Here is a 25,014-nt window from a genome sequence, read left to right as displayed (position 1 = left end):
TTGTGGAGTCATTTCATGTTCTGTTTGACATCTGAGGATAAAAGAAAATCTGGAAATGTGTCATGTGGGCAGAACCACAATGCTGCAAGTTGCACATTTGTGTCAGCAGCAAGAAGTAAACAAATGAAAAAGAGTGAGCTGTGATTTTGCTTCCATATTTTGCAAGAGAGACAACATGAGGAAATGGGCTCTGGTCCCTCCTCATCAGAACTGCTTATTATTTCATCAGACAGTTTTGGCTGTATGCCTTCATTGACCTTATTTCCAGTCCATCGCAGACACTTTTGAGTTTTGTCACAAAAGGAATTTAGAACTTTAATCAGCAATGGAATAACATTAACATAAAATTAGCGTTTAAAATCAGACGTCCTTTGCATAGTATTAAACATGGGAAGGTCAAACAAAGCAAGTGATTATGTACTTCATCTACAGGATTGTGCATTTGATTAGATGTCTTTTTGGTGAAATTCCATGTTACATACAAATGAAATAGGCTTGCTAGATTGTCTTCTGATTTAGATGTTTATCTGATCTCTTTTCAGAATATAACTGTGTCTTTTTTATTATATTTGTCTATTATTAATTCAGTTTGCTAGTAATTGTTTTGTAAATAAATGATTAAAAAAGTTCTAATTCCCAGAGCCCTAGCTAGGTGACATTTTCAAATGCCTTAATTCATTAAAACAACAGTAAAAAAACAACATAGAATTCAGGTTACATCAATATAAATCAATAGCAGCAAAACCTCCCATTGAAATAGCTGGAATCTGAACGATTGGACAGGTTTGTTTGAAATTGACTGCAATTATTAATGAGAATAGTTGACAAATAAGATTTTTTTATTTGGTTCAGAGCTGAGCTAGAACAAAGTGGCAACTGGTGACTACAACACATGCTTGAATGTGGCTGGAAAGTGAGTTAAAATCTACCTACTGACTAACTACCTATGTTTAATTCAGATAGCTACATACATGCTCGTTGCAATTCTATATTGAGATCCATTCAACAGATCTACTGTATAGAGATTTGTGAAAAGCCAAATTGCTTATATCCCTTAGTGGTTGGAAGATGTACAATATATGTGCCTAGTCACACCTGTTCTCTCCTCTCATCGTGTGTGTCTTGAGTAAATGATAAAGTGAAGACAAATTTGATAAGAAGATATAAAAATAGACATTGTAATTTTTATATTGATTGTGCAAAAAAAGTAAAGGATCATATTGGGCTTTACTTTCTGAATTGAAATCCCTTCCTGGGTGTGATGTTAACTCACAATGTCTTTTATGGAAGAATGTCCACAACTTTACAGATGCAAAATAGATAATGTTAGAAAAATATAACTTGACACCGGCTTGAGTTTCAATAATCAGGATGTCTGTAGTGTACTTATCATTCTTGTAGAATGGAGGTAGTCACCATAAAGCAATGGTACGATTAATTCCCGAACAGCGTCCTTCACTTGCTTACATACAAGAGAGGGTGTTTCACAGTCACAAGATGGAGGGATACTGGTTCAAAGCAGTATTCTTTGTTCAAGATAACTGAGGCCCACATCAGAAATGATCATGCTTGTCATATGCCTATCTCAGTGTGACAATGTTTAATCATCATGTTAAACATTGTCACATAGATATGCCTATAACAGCGTGTCATGCTTATCTTCGAGGAGGTCAAACATCTTACCATACACTGTCATACACTTGGGCCTCTGTTACCACGTGCACTTCTGTATCTTTGAAAGAGCACATTCAGTATTTTCCAAACCGCTAACATGTTAACATGCTAACATGTTGTTCAAATGTTAAGCAAGGAAACCAGTGCCATTGTTATGCTCTCTTTATGTCATTCCATAGCCTGGGCAATTCCCCATTTTAACCCTCCTTGTCCTCCCTCTGGTTTAGGTGGCTCAGATTCCTGTGGAGGCGTGTGAGCAATACGGGACATGTGCTGAGTGCCTGAGCTCCGGTGACCCCCATTGTGGCTGGTGTGTCTTGTACAACATGTGAGTGTCCTTCTTTATCTTCTCCCATGCTCATAAACACAGCCCAGGGATTGAAACCACAACATTAATGATTACCATACAGCTCGTGGAAAGCTATAAAAAAAGGCTAGGCATGTTGGCATGAGATTTGTGTGGTTTAATACAACAGAGATCCCTGGGGTTCACCGCTATCAACATCTGGCGGGACAAACTGAGAACCAGGAAGCGGTTGTTGGACAGAGTGATCCCTCATAAATAACGCCATTCACGACAGCAAAAAACTGCATGCCGACCAGATTTGATTGTCTGTCAGGCAGGAGTGTTAATGGCTAAAGAGGGATTAGCCTGTAAATCACAGCGGGTATACAAACTGCACCTCTACACACCCGTCCCCGGGGAATATTTTGGACCGCATGGAGCAGGCTTATCCTTTCCATCTTAATTATCTGACCCCCAGGTTAGCTTGCATAAAACCTCAATATGGAGCAAAGGGAATTCGGAGATTAAAACGCTGTGTTTCTGAAAAAGCCGCCGCATTTGAAGCTGACCTCAGCCAGGGATTTACCCGTCTCATCATATGACGTCTACTGTACATTTCAACGAGCCCTATCTTGATGATGATCCAACCGAGTCTCATGGCATTTCGTGTTCACCAACACGATTTTTAATCTATTGATACGTGTTCACCAACACGATTTTCCCCTTTTTTTCGTGTTGCACAGCACGATTTTTTAAAAGCAATGTATTTCTACTGGTAATGACGCTCATGGAAGCACGGCATTCGTTTGTGTCGGCTGCCCTTAAAGACAATGTGAGCGTCCATTCTCATTGGATAACGGAGAATTGTACACCCGGAAGTAAGTATTCCCCTTACTGTCGATTGATTTTACAGTGATATCTGCACTACTCATCGACTAAAAAACACCAGATTATCCTTGTTAATTACACAACATTGATTGGTTTAAATTGTGTGCAATGCTTTTGTATTTTTCCCCTTCGATTCGGAGAAACAAATATTTTTTCGGAGTAAAGGATGGCAGAAGACACTACACTACCCAGAATCCCCAGCTATCGTTTGGACAACACCATGTGCTCTGTTTGACGTCACGTGATCTTCAAATTTCTCCCTGCAGAAAAAAAAAAACATGGCCGAACTTCGTTTTATTCTCGGTGGAAAATGCCTATTTTAAAGTTAGTTTGGCCATTAAAATGCGTTTTGATGTCATTTGATGCGAGAAATATGAGTTGTTATTTGAGATTATGTGTGCAGTGGATGTACATGATCTTTAGTTAGCTAGTTATTACGAAGATTACTTCAGGAAATTGCATCCATAGAACGTTTTCATTGTTACCAAGGTGGTTGCTAGGGACGCTGCTATCGATATTATTTCTGTTATGTTGTGTAACTGTTTAATGGTGTTATCTTTATTGCTACCCCCCTCCCCCACCCCCTTCCCCGTCAATGTATAGTGTTGGTCCACAGCGCAAACATATTAGTTTAACAAAATCCGCATCTAAAGATAGCCTACGTTATTTTCCCCTGTGCAATTCCAGTCTCACATCTCACAGCACATCGTCATTAACAAATACCGGAAACAGACCGAAAACATTTAAAAAAATAATAATAATACTTTATTCCGAGTGTGCTTGCTTTTCTCTTTGAAATTCATCACATAACGGCATTGTAATACACGGTTCGGCTGCATTAAATATTACATATCTGCCGTAGTTCTGTATTTATAGAGCCCTGATGAGAAGACTTCTAGACAAACATGAGGAACTGAAAACGTGACGTGGATCATAAATATATCAGCCATTAAGCAACATCTTACATTTATTTTCACACAATACGTCTCCTTGCAGTATCAACACTAATTCGGCTGACTTTTATATTTGATCCAATTGGTAGATAGGCTGTATTTACACCATAAAGGTGCACAGCTGATATAAAGGGACACCTAGTGGTTAAAGCATGTTATTGAATTTCATTATTTGTATTATTAGATATGAATAGGATCCCTATAAAGTATATTCATTACTCGTTATTCTCTACTAATAGTTAATTAAAGACTGTATATAATGACTATTTTGCACATCCCTTTCAAGATTTCAAGATTTTCTAAGGTTTATTGACATATCATATAGGCCGACACAACTATTCTTTCACACACAGTGATGTCACGAGCTACCCACAATGCAACGCACGCCATATATATATATAAATACGCCATTTTCCTGGAGGTGCAAATATCCTAGAGGTGCAAATATAAACAGCTAGCTAACGTTGCCAGGCAGAGCGCACTAGGTTTTTTTTCCGAATTAACGACCGAAGAAATCACTGCATGTCTTCGGATTACATCTCTGGACTTGAGGGGTGTGCTCTAGGTCGTTACCAGCGTAAACTAGAGCTGTGTGGGTTGTCGGATTGCCCTTACAGACTGCCTGCAGATGTATGGAAAAACGACCCTCGAAAGTGGCCTTTGTCGATTTTGGCTGCATCTATGTCTAATTTCTGGAAACACCAGGTGAATACCCCACTTGTCACAATAATATTATCATGCCATTGCATATATGTGGTATTTTAGAGTTGACTAGATATTGATTAAGGCAATAGACTATGATATTCTACTTGCACCTCGTGTGAAATGGCGGATACCGGAAGTACGGTGTCACCCTCGGCCCAAAACCCGTATGTGTGTGTGAAAGAATGGTGTAGTTATGCATTGAATGAAAAACTTGGGTCGCAGGTTCCTCAATAGTGCATTACAAGACATCTATCAATATTTGTGCATACCTCCAGCAATGTTAACTATGTTGAAGTACTTATTTAACTGATATTATACATAATGTATTATACTCTTATAAGATGTATGTAGATATTTCATCTCCGGCCTTGTCAGGTATTGAACAATCAATAAATAAAGAACACAGAATTGTTAAATATAAAACACAGAATGTGTGTGATTATACTAAATGATTTACAAATAAACACCACTGCATATTTACAACTGTTACACATGCTGATGTAACGCAAATGTTCCAACTTGGGATCAATAAAGTATATCTTCTTATCTTAAGCTGATCGATGGCTACTGCCATATTTGCCTCTGAACCTTGACAAGTGCATGTTTCAGGCTTATCAATTAATGTAATGTAATGTAATGTAATGTTATCAATTAACAACAGGGGTCACACACATAAGACCAGCTGTTAAATAAAGCTCTTCTGACCTTAGCTGGCATGTGTGTATTAATGCTGCCCATTATGGGCACAAGCAATTTTCACCCATTTATTAATTATATGTTTTAAATGTGAGTGTTTCCTATCCTCTAAACCTCCAGGGATGTACACAGTTTAATACTGGCAACTTCTTATTATGGGAAATACGAAAACGTCTTTTAAAACTACAACTCCCAGTAGAGACGTGCCATAGATAGAGAACATGTTGCGAAACAGAATAACCAGCATGTGTAGTTCTGGGGACGGGGTGGGGGAGGTGGGGACGCGGTGGACCCGTTCAAATCCAGTTTTGGACAGTCTGCCGTGGTTCCATCCCATTTCAAGTGCTGTTCGAGGCTCGGCGTAACCCTCGGAGCACACTCTCCAATCACAGAGCTTGAGGACTATCACGGGGTTTGTCAAACAGAGCACATGGTGTTGTCCAAACGATAGCTGGGGATTCTGGGTAGTGTAGTGTCTTCTGCTATCCTTTACTCCGAAAAAATATTTGTTTCTCCGAATCGAAGGGGAAAAATACAAAAGCATTGCACACAATTTAAACCAATCAATGTTGTGTAATTAACAAGGATAATCTGGTGTTTTTTAGTCGATGAGTAGTGCAGATATCACTGTAAAATCAATCGACAGTAAGTGGAATACTTACTTCCGGGTGTACAATTCTCCGTTATCCAATGAGAATAGACGCTCACATTGCCTTTAAGGGCAGCCGACACAAACGAATACCGTGCTTCCATGAGCGTCATTACCAGTAGAAATACATTGCTTTTAAAATCGTGCTGTGCAACACGAGAAAAAGGGGGAAATCGTGTTGGTGAACACGAATCAATAGATTAAAAATCGTGTTGGTGAACACGAAATGCCATGAGACTGGGTTGGATGATCAGCTTTATTAAAATTGTAGCTCTCAGTGTTATCAAATCTGCAGCAAAGTGAGAGAAAGAAAATACAAAGTGTTGTCTTAATCCAAATTACCTCATTAAACAGTTGTTTTTTCCTTTTTTCCCCAGAGTACTGACTTTGTCGGCAAGTCCCATTACACTGTTTATTTAAATGAATGCCTCACACTTATCAGGGAATAGATAGGCTGCTGTTTCTTCAAGTAACCCGCAGTGAGTCATGATCCCTCACATTGCAGAATGAGGCTACTTTATTTTCTGTCTACTAAATCCTGATTGGGGTCTTTTTCTAGCCTCTGAATGACTCTCAGTGTGTCATGTAGACCTCTTTCAGGATCTCACTTTCCCACCCCTGATGCGGTGCACCAAAGCACCTATCCTACAAAGTGTGTGTGGGGGGGGGGGACAAAAGCCTCATGGCAAAGGGAACAAATGGCTCCATCAGACAAAATGCCGCAAATAAAAGAGGCAAATAAAAGGCAATGAAAGATAGACTGAGATAAAAGGTGCACTTTTTTCCAGGCACTTCAGTTGATGAGCGGTCAGGAGGTGACTGTCTATACTCCTGTGGCTCCGGTCCGCCTCAAGGAGCGGAGCCAGGAACAGCTGTCACCGCGTTTCCATTACGCCATTTTATTGTGTTGTAATTACAGCAGAGGCCTCCGCGCTCTTTGAGCTCTCTCAGGAGGTGCCACCCCCTCAGCAGCAGCTGAGAGTGTATTAAGTACTATCAACCCTCGCTGTGCGCATTACGCATTTAAAAGAAATAAATGATGGTGTGCCGCCAAATACTCTCTGAGTTTGGCACTGCGATTTAACTCTGCAGCTAGGAGACTCTTGTTCTTTTATTACTTTCTGAGCCTGCAGAGACCTATGTAACTCATTCAAATAAATCTGTATCAAAACAACCGCATTAAAAACGATCTCAACAACAAACCCCCATTTCAGGAACTGGATACATTTGTAAAAGTATTCAAAATCCCTTCCCCTTGGCATAACTTTAAATCTATCTTTGTACTCCTCTCTTACATGATTATTCTAGGGTCGCACTTTGGTGCAGACCCTTTCAATTCTTACTTTTAATTGCCTGTTGCTATCTAGGAGCTGAAGCTTATTCTACTGTTGCAACCAGTGTAATGTGCTCTGCAGAAAACCACAGTAAAAATGTAAAGGGAACGATTTGAAAATGCAGCTGACTAAAAGCCATGCAAAGAAGATAACCAACAAACACAAATCTTAACATGCATAAAACAACAAACTATTAAAACAAACATTAAACAGCTTTAACATTATTTTAAACCTATACCTGGGATTTGTCCATATGTTATAATGTGATGGAACTCAATGTTTGACTTTTGGTGCTAGATGAAAAGTCACCAAGAGGATGAATCTCCAGATGTAATGACATTCAATGCAATAGTTGATCAGACATTTTACTAATATTTGGGGGGCAGTAGCTCAGTCTGTAGGGCTTGGAAACCAAGGGGGCGCAGTTGGAGTCCCGATCGGACCAAAATACGGAGCGTTGACTCGTAGATGTCTGTCACTCTTTATAGAATTAGTGTTACAATACAATTATTCCAACTCACACAGTTTCAGCCCTAATGGACTCTTTGGGAAAAACTTTTCAGTTCGCATCCTGGGCACTGCTGAGGTGTCCTTAAGCAAGGCCCTGAACTCCCAACTGCTCTTTTCAAGGATCACTAGTCACTCGGAAGGATTCATCCTCTGGGCACCATGAATAAATGCACAAACTTGAATGGCAATATACTCAGTTGTGCTTGAGATACTTCAGTTTGGAACAAAGAAGAATCAACATGCCATTTCGAGGCGGCAGGCCAAAAAGTATCAGCATTTGCATAATTCATAATTAAACTTGCTGCACTATGTTTTACAATTGTAATTATGAGTCCCGCTTGGTCTACAGGTGCTCGAGGAGGGATCGGTGTTTGAGGGCGGAGGAGGCTTTCCGTTTCGCCACCGACATTGGTCGCTGTGTGAAGGTCATCGCTCACCCCGACAGCATTGCTGTGTCAGCACATAGTGTACCTGTGAGTCTGCTTATCATCCACCAATCTGTCACTCCACTCACAATGTTTATGAGCAATCACTGAGAGTAGCCTTGTACAGCCACATGTATAGTAAGAAAATACTAGAAGCCAAGATTAGTTTTGTGAGAGGGTGTTTCTCCTGTAGGACACCAACTGTATTTATTTTGGTTTGAACACATGCATAACAACATTTGAATACCCCGACCGGGGACACACCGTCGTGCCTCTCCAATTAAATTATCCAGTCCACAATGGCGAGGCCTCGAGAATTGACATGAAGGATAAATGTGAGGGAAAAAAATGAAAAAAAGGGTGGGAGTTGTTTTTGTGGCAGTGAGCCGCTGCGTCTGCATCTGTGATGTATCCGCCAACAGGTTGATTACATTTCTTAAAAGCTTAATTCAACTGTTTGTTTTACAGTAGCCAGGAGCACAAAGGAGTGAAGTACAGTAGGAGTTGAGGATTATCTCAAGGGAATAGTTCAACATTTTGGGAAATACACATTCCTTCTTTCTTGCCGAGAGTAAGATGATTAATAGCACTTCTGTATCTGTCTCTTAAAAGTGCTGATAGAGCCCACAGCTGGTTAGCTTAGCTTTGCACAAAGAGGCAGTTAGCCTGACTCTGTCCAAACATAACAAACCGTGCCTAGCAGCACTTCTTCAGCTCACTAATTAACGTCTCATATCTTGTTGGTTTAATTCGTAGAAAAGCACAAGGGTAAAAACAACAGAATATGCTTTTACAAGCTAGTGTTGTGCCAAGACTATTTCTAAGCCAGGAGCAGTAACTTCCTTGAATCCATTTTATCGGTTTTACAATTTGGCCTTCGTAGGGATTATACAACAACAAGATTGAACTTGTTAATTAGTCATTTAAAGAGGTGCTGATAGGAAGAGTTTGTTGCCTTTGAAAAAAGCAAAAAGGTGAAAGAAAAAGCAGTATCTCTATGTTTATAGAACTTTTCGAAAAAAGGGAGCTAAGATAAGCCAACCATCTCCTGGCTACAGCTTCATATTTAACAGACAGAAAAGATAAGAGCAGCAAGAAAACGAAAAAACTACTTTTCCAACGAATAATTATACTTTAATGCCAAAGCCCTGCCACAGTATTCACTAAGTTCAGAACATTACATTATATCCCTCCCTTTTTCTTTTAGCTTCTGCTGGAGGTGAATAATGTTCCAGACCTTTCTGCTGGGATCACCTGTTCCTTCGGAGAGCAGGCTGGAGTGGAGGGTCATGTCAACGGGAACAGGGTTATGTGTCTATCCCCGGCTGGGAAGGAGGTCCCTCGGATACCAGAAGGACAAGGTGAGACAAACATTTACCCACTGAATTTGCATTTCATAAATGTATCCGGCCAATCAAGAAGAGCCTACCCGAATGCATGCAACAGCCTCACAGTATGCATAAGGCATAGGCCTATGCAGGGCCGCCCCTCCCTACAGGCCAATCACGCAGGCTGCATGGGGCCCCGCCTTGCGCAGGGGGCCCCGCCCAGAGGGCCTCAGCTGCTGTGCGCAGTTCTCCGCACACACCCCGCAAGAGTGAGAGAGAGAGGTGACAAGGGGAGCACGTCTGTAACCCGACACCGTTGCAATGAATCAACATCTGACCAATCACGGCTTTGATACCGCCACTAGTGCAGGTGAAGAGATGTCGGTGAAAAGACAGTTTCAGTCCAGCGCAAGCAAGAGGGGAAAAAAACAAACCATGAAGAAACTAGAGCATCACTCGAAGGTGGGTTATTGTATGAGTCAAATGTACAACTTGCGAATGTTGTATTCAAATTGCCAATTGCCATATTAAAACATCAGCTGTAATTCACGACATGAAGAAGGCAGTCTCTGCATAGCATATAGGCTAATGGAGATGCATGTTATTTCCAGCATTCTTTATTTAACATTCATTCAAGTATGTTATGCCTTTTATCTGCTAATGTACAGGAGGAAGAGTGATACACTGTCTGTCTAGTTGGCTTACATAACAGTTAAAGTTTACAGCCTAAAACACATGGAGCATTTTTTCCCCTTTTATTCATTTTTATGTCAATTTGCACATTTCATGGTGATGCTCAGCCTCTCCCCTTAACTCTTAACAGTCATCATCATGTCAACCACAACACAGAGAAATACTGATAGAAATGTGTGTGTAGTTGTTGATACATTGCTGACAGAGGGAACTACATTTGAATACAGATTTAAGAAATATCAGTTTTTGAGCATGTCATAAGCATGTTTTGTTTTGACTATTACAACTATATTACAATACAATAATATAGTATTTATATTATTGAATTGATTATGATTATTAGTAGTAGTAGAAGTAGTTTATTTGCATTAATTATATTGTAATCTTTTTGAGGCTAGTATTTGGCAGGAAATGCAGACGTACCTGTAAACGCATACTGAACGACATACATGCACATTTACCATTTACCTCACTGCATAAAAAAGTAACTGTGTTGATAATAATAATAAACAGGAATTATATTTGCAAAGTAGCCTACTTTGTTTCCAAAAACTTTTTTTTTTACTCCTGTCGGTGGGGGGGGGGGGGGGGGGCTCATCTCACAATGTCGCTTGGGGCCCCAAGTTGGCCAGGGGCGGCCCTGGGCCTATGTGAACATCCTCTTCAGTTAGCGGCATAGCTATCCTTGGTAGAGGGTTCTTCCTGTGCTTATAGAACTAGGGTTACAATATGTAACCATCATCATATGCCACATTCATCCAAAAAAAATGGAAATGGACCACCTTGCATTTGTGTTTATCCTAAGAGTTTGATAAGTACCAAGGAGCAGTGGAATTTTCTCAGAGCATATACAGTAATCCTCCAATTGAAGTTTATGACTGAAGGTTTTCTCACGACAACAGCAATGTGCCCTTGCAGAGACGCAGACACCAGGTGGCTCTTTACAAAAGTGTGATAAAAGTATTAACATTTCTTCTCATTTTGACCTCCTTTTCTCGCTCCTTATTTTTGTTCCTTCACCCTTCCTTTTTTGTCTGTCTCTGTTCCTCTTTCACACTGTTGTCTCTCTCTCTCTGTCATTGACGCTTGCATATTATTAAATCCCTCATTCGGCCTTTTCACTTATTATTCTCCTCCTCCCTCAGACTGGGCCGGCGTAGAGCTCCGTCTAAACTCAAAGGAGACGGGTCGAATGGTCGCCAGCACGGAGGTGAAGTTCTACAACTGCAGCACCCATCAAACGTGAGTCCAGCTGCCACCCCCTCCACGCTCTGATTCGTTCAATAGATGGGAGAGCACGACTTCATTTAGGGCAATGATGTACTGATGCTCACAACTCCACTTAAGATCGGGCTGTTAGATAACCTCTCAGTTCAATTTATCTGTCAGGTTTCATTTAAATCAACATGATGCATTTGCCATGGCCTGTTTGTTTCGACTTTGCTTAAACTGGCAGTCAGTTGGCGGATTGCTTACAGCTTTAAATACAGATAACTACAGTGCAACCCAGTGATATTTATTTGTATTAAACCCAAAGCAGATATATATTTTTTAAGGGTTCTTTTTTGGGGCTTTTTCATTTATTGATAGTACAAATAGACAGGCTTCTTAAGGCTCTTTTCATGCAATATACCTTATACATATTTACAACTGTAGACGCACAGTGTGCTTTGCTGTAGGCCAGCAGTCCCAGAGGAGCCCTGAATAGATAAGAAGTAGACTCACAGATCTCTTTCCTGACTTGATTTGGTCCCAAATGGCCCTGCCAGAGTTTGTTTGTTTTAAGATATTAGATTTAGATTTTTAGCCTTGCTCCAGTGCCTTGAGGGCAAATAAAGTAATGTAAATTGAAGAGTACTTTATTTAAATGCTCTTCTGTTTTGTCTTGCCAATATAGGCTTCCTGACTGGGCCTTGACTTTGAGCCATTATGCTAATGTAAACTTTTTTCATCCTAACTTTAAATGACAAGAGTGTTTCCACCTGAATAGTAATTCCATACACTGGGTGGTTCTTATTAGGATGAATGCCAATTCGCAGCATTTGTCAGCTCTAAAAGATGTCAGTGAATCAGCACTTTCAGAGTTCTCACAGCTTAACGAAGCTCCGGAAAGGCTAAATCATACAATGTTGAATTAATAACTTCAAAGACCTTATCATTAGAGTTTCCCTTTTGTGTAATAGATGAGAGGGGAAGTCAAATATCCTTACTTTTTTTAGGTGTTGCTGCCCTTTACTAACCTTTAACTTTGCTATAAATTATACCGAAACATGAAGACTTAAAACTGAATACAGGAATAAGTTCACTCTAGAATGGAACACTTGATTGAATGGTGTTTTCATAGCTAAACCCTGGAAATTAGCCCACAGTGGACGCACATGCCACATATTCAAAGCGCTCTTTGACTGCAACATGAATGCCCTAATATAACCATATTAAGCCATTAGAGAGAAACAGTCGGGAGCTCATCACATCCGCACCGCAAAAATACAGCCTCCATTAGCTGCGGAGTGACCCTGTGAACTCCTGTGATTAATATTTCAAACCAAACACACTCCTTACCCAGCACCTCTTCCTCCACCTCCCCCACTACCACATCAGCAACACATCACCCTCCATAATTAATTATCCAGTGTTTAAAGCTCTCTGCCAGTCCAGTTCTATTAATACCCGACCCCCCTAAACATATTTCACACACACACGCACACGCGCGCACACACACACGCGCACACACACACGCACGCACACACACACACACACACACACACACACACACACACACACACACACACACACACACACACACACACACACACACACACACCCACACACACACACACACACACACACACACACACACGTATTATGTCCATACTGGCCTTGGGCAGCTAATTAATATCAAAATCTAATGGTGCTGCACTGCATTTATTGACATTTGTAACATGCTATGAGCCGCAGTATTGGAGTTCTGCTGGTGGTTTCCTCAGGGTTTCATTTTATTGCATGACCAAATTCAGGAGAACAGACTTTGAAAGTGCATAGATCTGTTTTCTGCACAGTGGTACACTTCTATTATACACAGCCAAGCCTGTGTTACCCCCCACAGGAAAATAGGACATGTTCAATGTTCAGCTCTCCAATTGCTTTGTCTGGTTTATCAACATCTGTGCAGCACACATCTCTGTTCTCTCATCTTTTCATCTCCCAGTTCTACACCCAAAGTTGTATGGAAATGCAGCTCCCCGTCTGCTGAACGAGATGGATTAAATCCAGTCTAACAGGGTTGCTTCAGATCAACTCTAATCCATAACTGACCGTTGGCTGCAGTTCACTGAATCAGAGCCAATGTGTTGTGCAATTCTACCCATCAACTATTCTGTTTTCCTTTTCATTCATGTTTTTGTTGATAATCCAGAATTGGACGGGTTAGATGTTCTGTTTTTATTGCAGTCAAAAATGTGAATATAAAGGACTATAAAAGGCAAGGGTTTGTAAAAAAAACTTCAATGTAATCTCAGTACAAAGGCAAGGTATTCCCAGTAGGCTACATCTTTTTATGCAACACTGTTTAACTTTGACTTTTCATTGCTTAAAAGTGCTTCAATGACAGAAGCACTTGAATGGAGCTTTCCTGAAATGACTTCATAATAAGGGTCATATATTGTCATCTATGAGAAAAAGACTACCATTCTTTGCAGTCTGCACAGGAAAATGGGACATCTGGTCTTTCAAAAAAAACACACTGGCGTGATAAATTCAACAGAAAGCTTAATCCTTCATCAGTCTCCCCTTTAAATCCTTTTACCCTGGAGAGGAAGATGTAGATCTGTGAAATAAAGAAGGATTGATTCTTATTTTAATATACTATGTTAATGCAGAGCAACTCCATAAACAAGAGGCATTATTTAAATGTTCCATGCCATGAAGTGATGCATTCATTTCCTCCTGCAGGTGTCTGTCCTGTGTGAACAGCACTTTTCGCTGTCACTGGTGTAAATATCGCAACCTGTGCACCCACGACCCCAGCAGCTGTTCCTTCCAGGAGGGCAGAGTCAACGCCTCAGAGGTAATGTACATTCCCGCTACAATCTCATTAGCTGATTAAAGTTTAGCTTTCAAGAGCAACATTAATCTATTGCTGTGTGACACTTTTACCTCAAACACACAATCCATTGATCGAGATGTAAAGATAAAGCTCCACTAAAGAATCAAGCAGTATTCAGCTCTGCTAGCAGCTCTAGAGGCACAATGGGGATTTGAGCTCAATGCTAACATCACATGCTAACCTCAAAACTAAAAAAAACTGACCTGATGATGGCGCTATGTGCAAAAGGGATCATCTTTATTTCCTGAGAGGGACATGAATGGATGTACCAAGTGTCATAGCAAGAAGTTAAATAGTTAAAACTTGTATTAAAAACGACTATAGGTAAAAGTCAGGCAATTATCAAGTTCACAAAGATGTATCTTTTAGAAACCACAATTACTGAGCAAAACAGTAGATTTTTGTTTACCAATTTAACTGAATAAGTGAAAACTTTGACCTGCTGATGGGTCTAGATTAAAGATCAGAGGACTATCAATATACTATTAATCTACGGGTACTATGGACATTCATACAAAATACCCATCCAGATAGTTTAGATATTTCAGTCTGAATCAAGGTTGGACTGACTGACTGTCATTGCCAACCTGAGGCTTAGCGACACCGATAAAGAGCGGCTTAGGAACACTTATCGGGCCCCTGAGAGAAGAAAATAGTATTGACTTTACCATAGATAAACAAATATTAAATATATCTTCTAACACGGTTTACTGTAGTGGGAAGTGTAATATGTGGCATATGAATGCAAATTATATTTGGATTAGCAATTTGTTTGCCCCATTAATCCCTGTGCTACATTAGTCCTTCATGTTTATATAACTGTGACATGTTCTAATACAGATTACATAGTAGAGAGACAGATAGATGCACATATACAAAGCTAGTATATAATGGATATAAGATATCATAATTTCTGAAGGGAAAACAAGTTATTAAATACTATATATTATGCATGGGTTATTATTAGGCTTGGCAACATGGACATTGGACAACATAACCAAATGCATGTTTTCTTTCAATTACATGTGTTTGCTTTCTGCTTTCACAGGACTGCCCTCAGCTCCTTCACTCCGGGGAGATTCTCCTTCCAGCCGGTGAGGTCCGACCCATCACCTTGAGGGCCCGGAACCTTCCCCAGCCGCAGTCGGGCCAGCGGGGCTACGAGTGTGTGGTGCATGTGCAGGGTGTCAGGCACCGTGTCACGGCGCTGCGCTTCAACAGCACCAGCGTGCAGTGCCAGAACAGCTCGGTATGACCTCAAACACTCCCAGTGGGAGACTCACAGCTGTCAAATGAGGCAGACATCAGTGAATACCGCCTGAGGTGTTGAGCACACTAAGGAAAAAGTAGTGGAAAGGGAAAGCGAGATTGATAAGGTAAGGTGGAAAGCATTTGAGAGATAGGAGACTGACAGGAAAGGAAGAAACGAAAGAAGAAAAAGGAAAGGTTTGGTTTAAGCATAAATAATTGAAAACCATTACGTCAATACCACCTTGTCTCTAAGATAAATTGTCTGAGTAACATATAGGTGTTCACCAACCGTGAGTGTGATGACTTTGACATATGGAAAGTCCCAGGTTTGGGATGAACACAGAGATTTTTGTTGCAGAATGCAAATCACAGGCTATATTTCCATGCAGAGCATACCTGGCTCCTGTGTGGCAATAAATGAAAAAGCCATTTTCCTCAGATGTGGATGATCAGCCACCCCAGCCAGGGTTTGCATCCCCACATGTCAAAGAGGAGAGGAGCAGACAACCATGGCAGAAATGACAGATGGTTAAAAGCCTCGTCTCTCTTCTGCCCTTTCATCCCATTTCTCTGTATCATTTTTTTTTTACTCAAACCTCTCTCTCACTTTAACTTTCTCTTTGTCTGGATCCACTTACCACACTCTCTCTCACTCTGTTTTTCTGCTTTTCAGTACATGTACGAGGGTGTGAAGATCAGTGACCTGGCAGTGGACCTCTCCATCGTATGGAACGGCAATTTCATCATCGACAATCCCGAGAAGATTAAAGGTGCCTCTGCAATCCATCACTGCCAGGCCAAAGAAGTGTAAAGCACTCAATCCACAGGGGATATATGGGTCATAGCGACTGCTCCGATGTTCCAAAAAGGCCTTGAGATAAAGTTCACAATAGCAAGGACTGTTATCAAAAAGAACCCAATCACTCGTCTGCCTGGAGGGGTGAAGGGTGAAGCTTCATATTTGCTAGGTCTGGCTCTCACAGCTGCTCTTGTTTTCCTCTCCGTCAACATCCAAGAAAAGCTGTCAGTTGTCATTGTGGGCTGTGCATTAAATAAACCCACTTAGCCATGGATATACACAGAGATGGCCGTGAATTTCAACAAGCCTCGTCATTACTTGGGATGTTACTTTATTTGGGCATAAATATCAGCTGCTTACAGGAGAGGATGTAAGAGACAGACTTCAAAGAAGAAGGGATTAATTCGACATAGGTTTTCTGAGTACTTGGAAGAAGGAATTTCCTCAAATGTTCTATCCATTTATTTTATTTAATTCTCAGGTTGCCAGTGGTTGAAGCCAGTTATTTTTGGAGCTGAGTTTTTTTAACTTTTGGTTGATCAGTTTGATGAAAAGGACATATTATGCACATTTGTCGGTTAATATTTGTATTTTTTGCCTCTACTGTGACATTTTAATGTTCAAACATATCTTTATTTTTCTCATACTGCCTGTGCTGCAGCACCTCTTTTGACCCTCTGTCTGAAACCAGAGCCCAGTCTGCTCTGATTGGTTAGCTGGCCAGCTCTGTTGTGATTGGTCAACCGCTTAGAGATGTCCCGACACGTAGCCTCACGTACAATGTGTTGGAATGCTAGCGAGTGGTAGCGTGAGTGCTACATAGTGATGTCATTATGTTATACAAAGGAGTCCAATCAAGGCATTTCAGGCAAGGGGGGGGGGGGGGGTGTGTGTCAATAGGGCCTCTTTAAATCAAATTATAACATGACTACCTGCTGGTGTTCCCACTGAATAATCTATGGTTGACATTTGCATATACAACCTACAGGCATATTCTTCGGAAACATTAATATTGAAATGTGAAAAAAAGACTTGATGTTAAATCTGATCTTAACTGTCTCATGTGTTTTCCCACAGTGCATCTCTACAAGTGCAGCGCCCAGCGGGACAGCTGTGGCATGTGTCTGCGGGCGGATAGGAAGTTTCAGTGTGGCTGGTGTAGCGGCGAGGGCCGATGCACCATGAAGCAGCACTGTCCTCCCATCTCCCCGTACACTAGCCGCTGGCTGGACCTTTCTGCCAGGAATGTCAAGTGTACCAACCCACGCATTACTGAGGTCAGTTGTTTGTTTGTTTTTTCAGTCACTCACTCAACCAGCCTCAAATACAATGTGCATTTCAAGTGTGGGATGTGAACGTCTTTTAGGGCTGTGCATCTTCACTGGTCTCACGATTCGATTACGATTATCCTGTCAACGATTCGATATCCCGATGCATAACAATGCGTTGCATCCTCAATTTTCTATATTACTGCACATGGCTTCTTTTTCATCAATGAATACATGCAGTAAGATAAATATGAACTCCCTTTTTATTATTTAGAAAGTGCGTCAGAAATCAATAAGATAAATGTCTTGACATGAAATTATTTAGAATTAACACATTGGAAAATGAGAAATCTCCAACGACGCGTTTTGGGAGGTCTTTTCTGTGTTAGAGTTGTACTCCCTACAGGGTGTACTTTGAGGGTTTTTGACTCTGCAGACCGTTTACATGCATAAAAACCTTCATGACACACAAGGGGACGGGTAATAACCGGAAAAGCATGACATGGGACCTTTAAACCCATGATTGTAGGTGATTAAGTTAGCTTCATCATATCTCAATCAGTGATTAAGTGAATAATAAAGTTTCTATCAGGTTACTATCAGCCTGTCACTCATTTTTTTCGAGCCCGGCATACTTCGTTTGGAGACATATCGAGGCTGCACATGTGTAGACTCCGCGGTCTTACAATCCCCACAATGCTTTGCGCACGGACCAATTTCCCCAAATCTGTGGCGGAAGATGTAAGGCAGGGCCTCTCATATGACGCACACCTGCATACTTGCTCGCCTGTTTCACTCTTTGTTTTCCGAATGCCAGGAAGTATTCTTGCCTCGCTTCTGAAGCAAGTGACTCGGAAGACATGTGCTACCAAGCAAGCGTACTCGAGATTGAGAAACACCCACGTATTTATCATCTGAATATAGTGAGAGGACATTCATACTCTGCAATCCAAGACTTGATTAAATCCACCAAAAAGCTGACATGACGACAACGAGTGTTTTTCAAAAACATAAATCGATATGTGTCTCTGAGCCGCAGCGACACGGACTGATTCACAGCGGGTCATTCTGCTGTTGGTTCTGGACTGGTGCTTGGGTTGGTGGAGAAAGCAGACTGCTCCGTGTTAGGAGTCGCTGTGCCGCTGTCACTTCTGTTCAGTGATCTCTGCGTCACCGACCGATTTGATATTCGTGTGACAGAAAAACGTTATTGTCCAGCCGCGGCCGGAAGATCAGGAAGCAACGTTACTATACTTTAATCGATTATGTTCTGTCCCTGCATTGATGCAGAATCGTCCACGTCCGCATCACAATGCACGTAGAAACAATTCATTTCAACACCCCTAACGTCTTTTACTCAGAATGTTGTTTTATTTAAAATAAGAAACTTCTGGGGTTGGTAGTCTTATAAACTGTTTTTAGTCATGCCAATTAAAACAACAGAGCAGCAACGTGACCTTTCGTTATGCTTCAGAAGACTGGATTTCTTGGACTTACTGTAATATTTCATTTTTATTTAGTCTTGAACTTGGCTAACCAGATGAAAGCAATCATGACATTGCAAGAATTTGTTCGGAAACTTTGAAGTTTAAGATGTAAGGAAGGCAAAGTCTAGTTATGTTTTTTTTTAATTTTTATAAAAAAGCCAATTTCACTGACTGAAGTAAAAGAAGTGTCTGACCAAGGTGAAGCAGGTTATTACAATGAATGAACATTCTTTGTTTCACTCAGTCTGACGGCCAACTGAGTAGATTAGTGTTACCATCCTTCTTGTGACAGAAACAGCTGATTTGACCTCAGGTTAGGTTTAGTTTACTTTTGTGATAATAGAAAAGATTTCTAAAGAGCAAATACCATGGTTTTGTTGCTACAGTACGCATATTTAGTGAAAGGTAGGGAAATGTCCTTCGCGAAACTGCCATTAAAGGTCTAATGTGTAATGTCTAATGCTCAAGATAAAAAGGACATATCGTTTGAAGCCTGTTTCTTCAACCATGCATCTACTTGTACCACTTAGTATCAGACAACAATATGATGCTTGATTTATTGGTCAATCAACACAATGCAATTCTAAACATGGCAAGTTCCAACTAAAAAGTTGAACTGCACCTCTTTGAATTCCATTCCTAGATACCACACATGCATTTAGAGGGGTTATGGCGCAGGGTCAGCCATTGTACAGCTCCCCTCAGGCGGTTTTTGGAGGTTCTGTGCGCTTGAGCAAGGCTATTCCTATTATTTTGGTAGAAAACACAAGATTTATCTTTGACCACCTTCAAATATCCCTTCCAAGTTCCTGTATACCTAGTAGCTATCTCACATTCTATCCCACGCCAGGCGAATACCTAAAGTGCTTGACAGCTAAACGGATTCAGTCTGTTTAGTGGTGATGGATCTTTTATGTCACAAACTCCTGTTCATTCTCTTGAATGAGGCACAGTGGGTCAGGCACAGAGATGCCAGGCTCTTCCGCTTCAAAGAGCCGCGAGCCTTTGAAGTCCCCGTCACATTATTAGTGTTCCTGAAGGAGCTGCAGCAGAATGTATCAACTACCCATTGGTGCTGGGTGGAGGGAGAGTTACTCCTGTTCTGCTCTGCAGGTCTGGAGGTTTCCTGCCATGGTGGTTAAGTTCACACTGTGAAAAGGGTTCTTCAAGGTTTTGCTATACAATGCATTATTCATTAAAGTTTGGTTTGAATTATGGTGGGTTTTAAAGCTTTTTGAATAAACCCCTTCAGAATGTGACTTACGGTAAATCTACTTAATGTTTACATAGAGTTTACACGGAAAGTGTGGGAAGACTCTGTGAAGAAGCTCAGTCATTCAGGTCATGTAGAAGTGCTAAGACAAAAGCAGCTGGACTTACTTTAGAATCTTGAAAAAATCTCAAAGAATAGAACATCTAAAAAAACAGCCCAGTTGCCCTTGAGATAGCATTTTTACATTATGCTAATGTTTTAGCTGCCCTTTAAGGAAAATACAATTTGACATCAAGCGTTATTGTCCTAAAGTAACTAAGAATTTATATTTTGAGCAAGTACTAGTCACATTTCTGACCGCGGCTTATACAGAATTAGTGTTTCACCATAATTATATTCCTCTTGGGTTTCGAAAACCATTTAAACTGTGTGATTCTCAACTGAAACTGCAGCAAATTACAATTAATAATCATTCTGGAGTTAAGCTCTCGTTATGGCACATCACTCTCCAATACTGGAAACTCTTGCATATAAATCTATACATGATATTGCCTTTAGACCCACGAAGAGGCATCATTCTATTATTACAGCCCATGATTTTCGAACAGCCTCCGACACCTGAGGGCACTCATATTTTTAAGAACAAACACATGACCCACCCATGTTATTCGGCTTATAACTGATTTTTACTTATTTTCGTATTGATTTATTTTTAACTTATAATTTTTTTATTCCTGTTTTATTCAGTTAGTATATAGTGTTCTTTTTAATCACAAAGATAGTATTACAGTAATTTTATTTTTTATAAATTGTCTGTTGTGTGTTTGGTTCATGAAGCAATTTGAGATACCTTTGTGTATTTAAAGTGCTATATAAATAAAGTTTGATTTGATTTTGTTTAACTGAAAAATAAATGTGTACAACAATTGTACTTGAATTGCAGGTTTAACCATTAGTTGACAAACCACAAACAAAAGGTGATATCTATCGCTGTATGTGAAATCCTGTCCTCATCACCACTTTCTTCTCCTTCCTATGTAGGTGAGCCCAGTGGCAGGCCCTGTGGAGGGGGGCACCCTAGTCACCATCCAGGGCCTGAACCTGGGTCTGTCCTTCTCTGAGCTGGAGGGGAACGTGGAGGTGGCAGGGATGCAGTGCACCCCACAGGAGGAGGGATACATTACTGCAGAACAGTAAGAGAGACTCCTCCCCTCCCCTGCCCAGATACACATGAAATCAAACTGTACTGTGCACAGGCATACTGTACAGATGCAAACAGAAGCAAAAAAATACAATCTCTTGTCTATTGCACAATTTTTTCTCACAGTCAATAACAGAATCTGTGACTAGGCTTGAGCCCAGAGATGCCTCATCAGGTTGTAGGATTGTGTGTGTGTGTGTGTGTGTGTGTGTGTGTGTGTGTGTGTGTGTGTGTGTGTGTGTGTGTGTGTGTGTGTGTGTGTGTGTGTGTGTGGGGGGGGGGCTTTGCATTGCCGTGGTGCAGTCACAGCCAAAGGAAGAGACAGTCTTTGTGTCGTTGTCGTTATGAGGCTGTCGGCATAGCTGTAATTGAAATGCGCTGCATGTCGCTGACTGGAGGGACAATCTGTTAGCCATGTGTTTCTCTCACAGCCATGTAATGCGATTGGGCTCTGGCTGCAGGGACTTTATTTATATCCTTGTAAAAACAGGGGAAAAAAAGAAAAGGAAAAGAACATGCCAGCAGAAAATTGGAAAACTCTCGTGATGTATGAATAGAAGAGATGGGCAGGGAGGATTCATTGGGTGCTCTTATTGTAAAAGGGGGAAAGCAGAGTTCCTTGCGCAGAGCAGTGCATTTGCAGGGCCATTCATTTGGCACGCACAGTGCTTTAAAACACGGCATTACAACTGTTACAACCATTAATTTCAGCATGGGGTCAGTTGCTATAATGACTTATTCATGGCACACTTTATCTTATTGACCTGACAGGAAATACTGATTTATTGAAGAAACCTCTATGTTGTCATGGCAACCGGAGGTAATGGTGGGTGGCAATCGTGCTGGAGATAGGGAGGGGTGCAGTTTATCATTTGAGTTATATTGCTGTTATAGGTTTCCCATTAGGAAGAAAGATGGCCCTCTATATTGACCCACAACTTCTATGAAAGTCTGCTTCAATCACACTGGCCAGCAGAGGCCATCTCCCCACTGTGCAGTTGATAACAAATGTGATACAGTGCAGTGATTCTGCGGTGTTATTACTTGTATGCACAGTGATCTGTTGCACGCCTGTTGTTTTATGCACCTTCATTTGTGTATTTGTGTCTTGACAGGATTGTGTGTGAGATGGCTGCAGCTCCTAAAGGAAGTGCTCCAGGTCCAGTTAAGCTGTGCATTGGCGAATGCAGACCAGAACTACGCACGCAGTCCTCCCAGCTCTACTCCTTTGTGGTAAATCTGAATATGAAAAACATTTACTTACTTACTACATCAAGTGTTTGCAATGAATTAGGCTGAACATGTGATTGCAGGTACAGTAGAAAGCTAGAAAAACTATTTCATTCATCCACTGCAATCATAGACTAGAGAGGAAGATAGAATAAGATTATTCATTTTTTCTGAGTACAAGAGATTGTGCATAAGAGCGTTCATCATTATTACGAAAGTATTTCTTATGGCTTGTTCACCTTCTGCACGATTTTCATTACATGGCTAATCAAAAGTATGATGTTGTTTATTGCATTCAAGCCAAGACTGATTTGTGTTTGCTTTTGAAGGGCAACGGTATTATTAATTAAAAAGAAATGTAAGTAGGCGTTATTACTGTGACCGACAGGTGCAAATGCGTTTCAACGGCCCAAAACATTTCCATTCGAAGACACGTACTCAAGTTTAAAAAACAATGCAGATAAAAGAAACACAAATGTGCCAAAACATTATAAATGATATGATGTATTTTTTTTATTAAAAGAAGCTCTTTTGTCTACTTTTTTTAAAACAATTTTGTTGTTAATTTGTAACCGTTTTCTTCAGTCAAAGCCAGTAGACGATTATAGAGACAGCCATATTCTGTTTGATCTTTGGTGAATGAAACATAATTCATTTTGGTTCTCCATAGACCCCTTTAATGCTGGCTCTGACCCCAGGCAGAGGACCTGAATCTGGGGGCACCAAGGTCACCATTGTGGGGGAGAATCTGGGCGCTGGAAGCACTGTAACCGTGTACTTTGGGAATCAGACCTGCGAGCTGTACAGGTAAATCTGATGATAACACAACTTCCTAATGTGATATGTAATCCTTTAGAGAGGCAATGAAAGTGCCTGCACACAGTATCAAAGCCTTCTTTAATCTCTACGAAACAGAGTAATAGATCACTCTATTTAAAGAAGCGCACTTAAGATGCAATTAAGTGTTGGTGGGATAAATGAAAAGTCTTGTCGGCGGTGGAGAGACCCACAGCAGTAGGTATTGTTCTCTATGTATTTATAGATATCTATTTAAAGTTCAAAATGCTCACATGGTAGGAGTCAGGAGGTTGAAGCGAGGGAGCCATTAGCTAGAGCACCCTCTAATTACGGTGTTCCATCCCTAATGTGTCTGTAAAGAGGAAGGGATGGGACTGGCTGTAATGAATCCTCTCTTCCTCGTGTTAATGTGCATGGTTTAAAACTGCGTGAAGTCAGGGGTATGCAACCGCAGTAATGAGTGGGCAGTCAAAATTGAAAAGATGTGTAAACCGCTCTTTTGATGCTCCCCCCAGGAGGAGCATGTCGGAGATCGTGTGCTTCTCTTCACCGTCCGTGACGAGAGCCGGATCGGTGCGAGTCAGTTTGAGTGTGGACCGGGCCAACGTTCCTGGGAGTCTGGCCTTTGAGTACATAGAGGACCCCACAGTACAGCGCATTGAACCCCTGTGGAGCATCACCAGGTAACACAGTAACCAGCCACATGTGGTCTTATTGCCTAAGAAAGTCCACGAATGTCCACAAAATGGTAACAGAGCACCTTCAGCAGTTCTACAGTGCTCTCGTATGCTTGGGGGTTTCGAGTATGGCGTTAGTTTAGATTAGAATATCGTGTAGTAGTTAATGTAAGAGGAAGTGATTTGATTTAGCAGATTGCAGCTTGCATGTTTGATGAAGCAGGCCTCTGGTTGAATGGAGGCTCTAACAGGGTGTGAATGGGAGCTGCTCTTCATATAGCATATTCTGTTTACAGTATTTGAAATGTCATAGCATATAATTCATACAGGGTTGCTAAACAAACACTGTGCACAAGTTGCAAATCTATTTCTAGGAAGTATAACGTCAGTAGTACTGCGTGGCAAACATAGACAGAAGGATGACGCACATAGGCATTAGTAAATGGGCATTGAGCAAAACATATACAAGGACACAATCTTTCTATTTATCCATCGCGTCTGTTTTCTAACATTACATTTATTATTTAGTGGGACTGTCTAAGACTAAAGACATTCTAAAACACTAAGATTTCCCGATTTAATTGACAGATTTGTAAAACTACCTTTTTCCACAAAGAATGGAACAAAAACACAACTTTAACTCTTGAGACATGATCATACAGTTCTAGTAAACAAATAGAAAAACATTTTAAAAAATGACTAATAGACAAATGACTAATAGACAACAACAAAATCTTAGTCAACTGAGACCAAAACAACCAATTAGTCAGCTAATCGACTAGAGCAGCCATATAATCTAGCAGTATAATTATATAGCAATAATCAAAACATATGACAACCCCCT

The 25,014-nt window shown here is 40.8% G+C and overlaps 1 protein-coding gene across 2 annotated transcripts in view; it reads left to right on the top strand.

Moving 5' to 3' along the window:
- Positions 1–25,014, top strand: part of plxna2 (plexin A2) — a 93,015-nt gene that overhangs the window by 34,305 nt on the left and 33,696 nt on the right. For both annotated transcript variants that reach the window (XM_034200993.1, XM_034200994.1), the window contains exons 5-16: positions 1,902–2,002; positions 8,045–8,168; positions 9,328–9,481; positions 11,287–11,383; positions 14,093–14,207; positions 15,295–15,495; positions 16,171–16,267; positions 17,374–17,573; positions 21,306–21,457; positions 22,581–22,698; positions 23,366–23,502; positions 24,009–24,176. In XM_034200993.1, coding sequence (XP_034056884.1) covers positions 1,902–2,002; positions 8,045–8,168; positions 9,328–9,481; positions 11,287–11,383; positions 14,093–14,207; positions 15,295–15,495; positions 16,171–16,267; positions 17,374–17,573; positions 21,306–21,457; positions 22,581–22,698; positions 23,366–23,502; positions 24,009–24,176 — 1,664 coding nt within the window. The remainder of the gene's footprint in view (positions 1–1,901; positions 2,003–8,044; positions 8,169–9,327; positions 9,482–11,286; positions 11,384–14,092; positions 14,208–15,294; positions 15,496–16,170; positions 16,268–17,373; positions 17,574–21,305; positions 21,458–22,580; positions 22,699–23,365; positions 23,503–24,008; positions 24,177–25,014) is intronic.

The sequence above is a fragment of the Gymnodraco acuticeps genome, unplaced genomic scaffold (assembly GCF_902827175.1).
Source record: "Gymnodraco acuticeps unplaced genomic scaffold, fGymAcu1.1, whole genome shotgun sequence".
Taxonomy (NCBI): domain Eukaryota; kingdom Metazoa; phylum Chordata; class Actinopteri; order Perciformes; family Bathydraconidae; genus Gymnodraco; species Gymnodraco acuticeps.
This window is presented reverse-complemented; position numbering and strand designations above follow the sequence as displayed.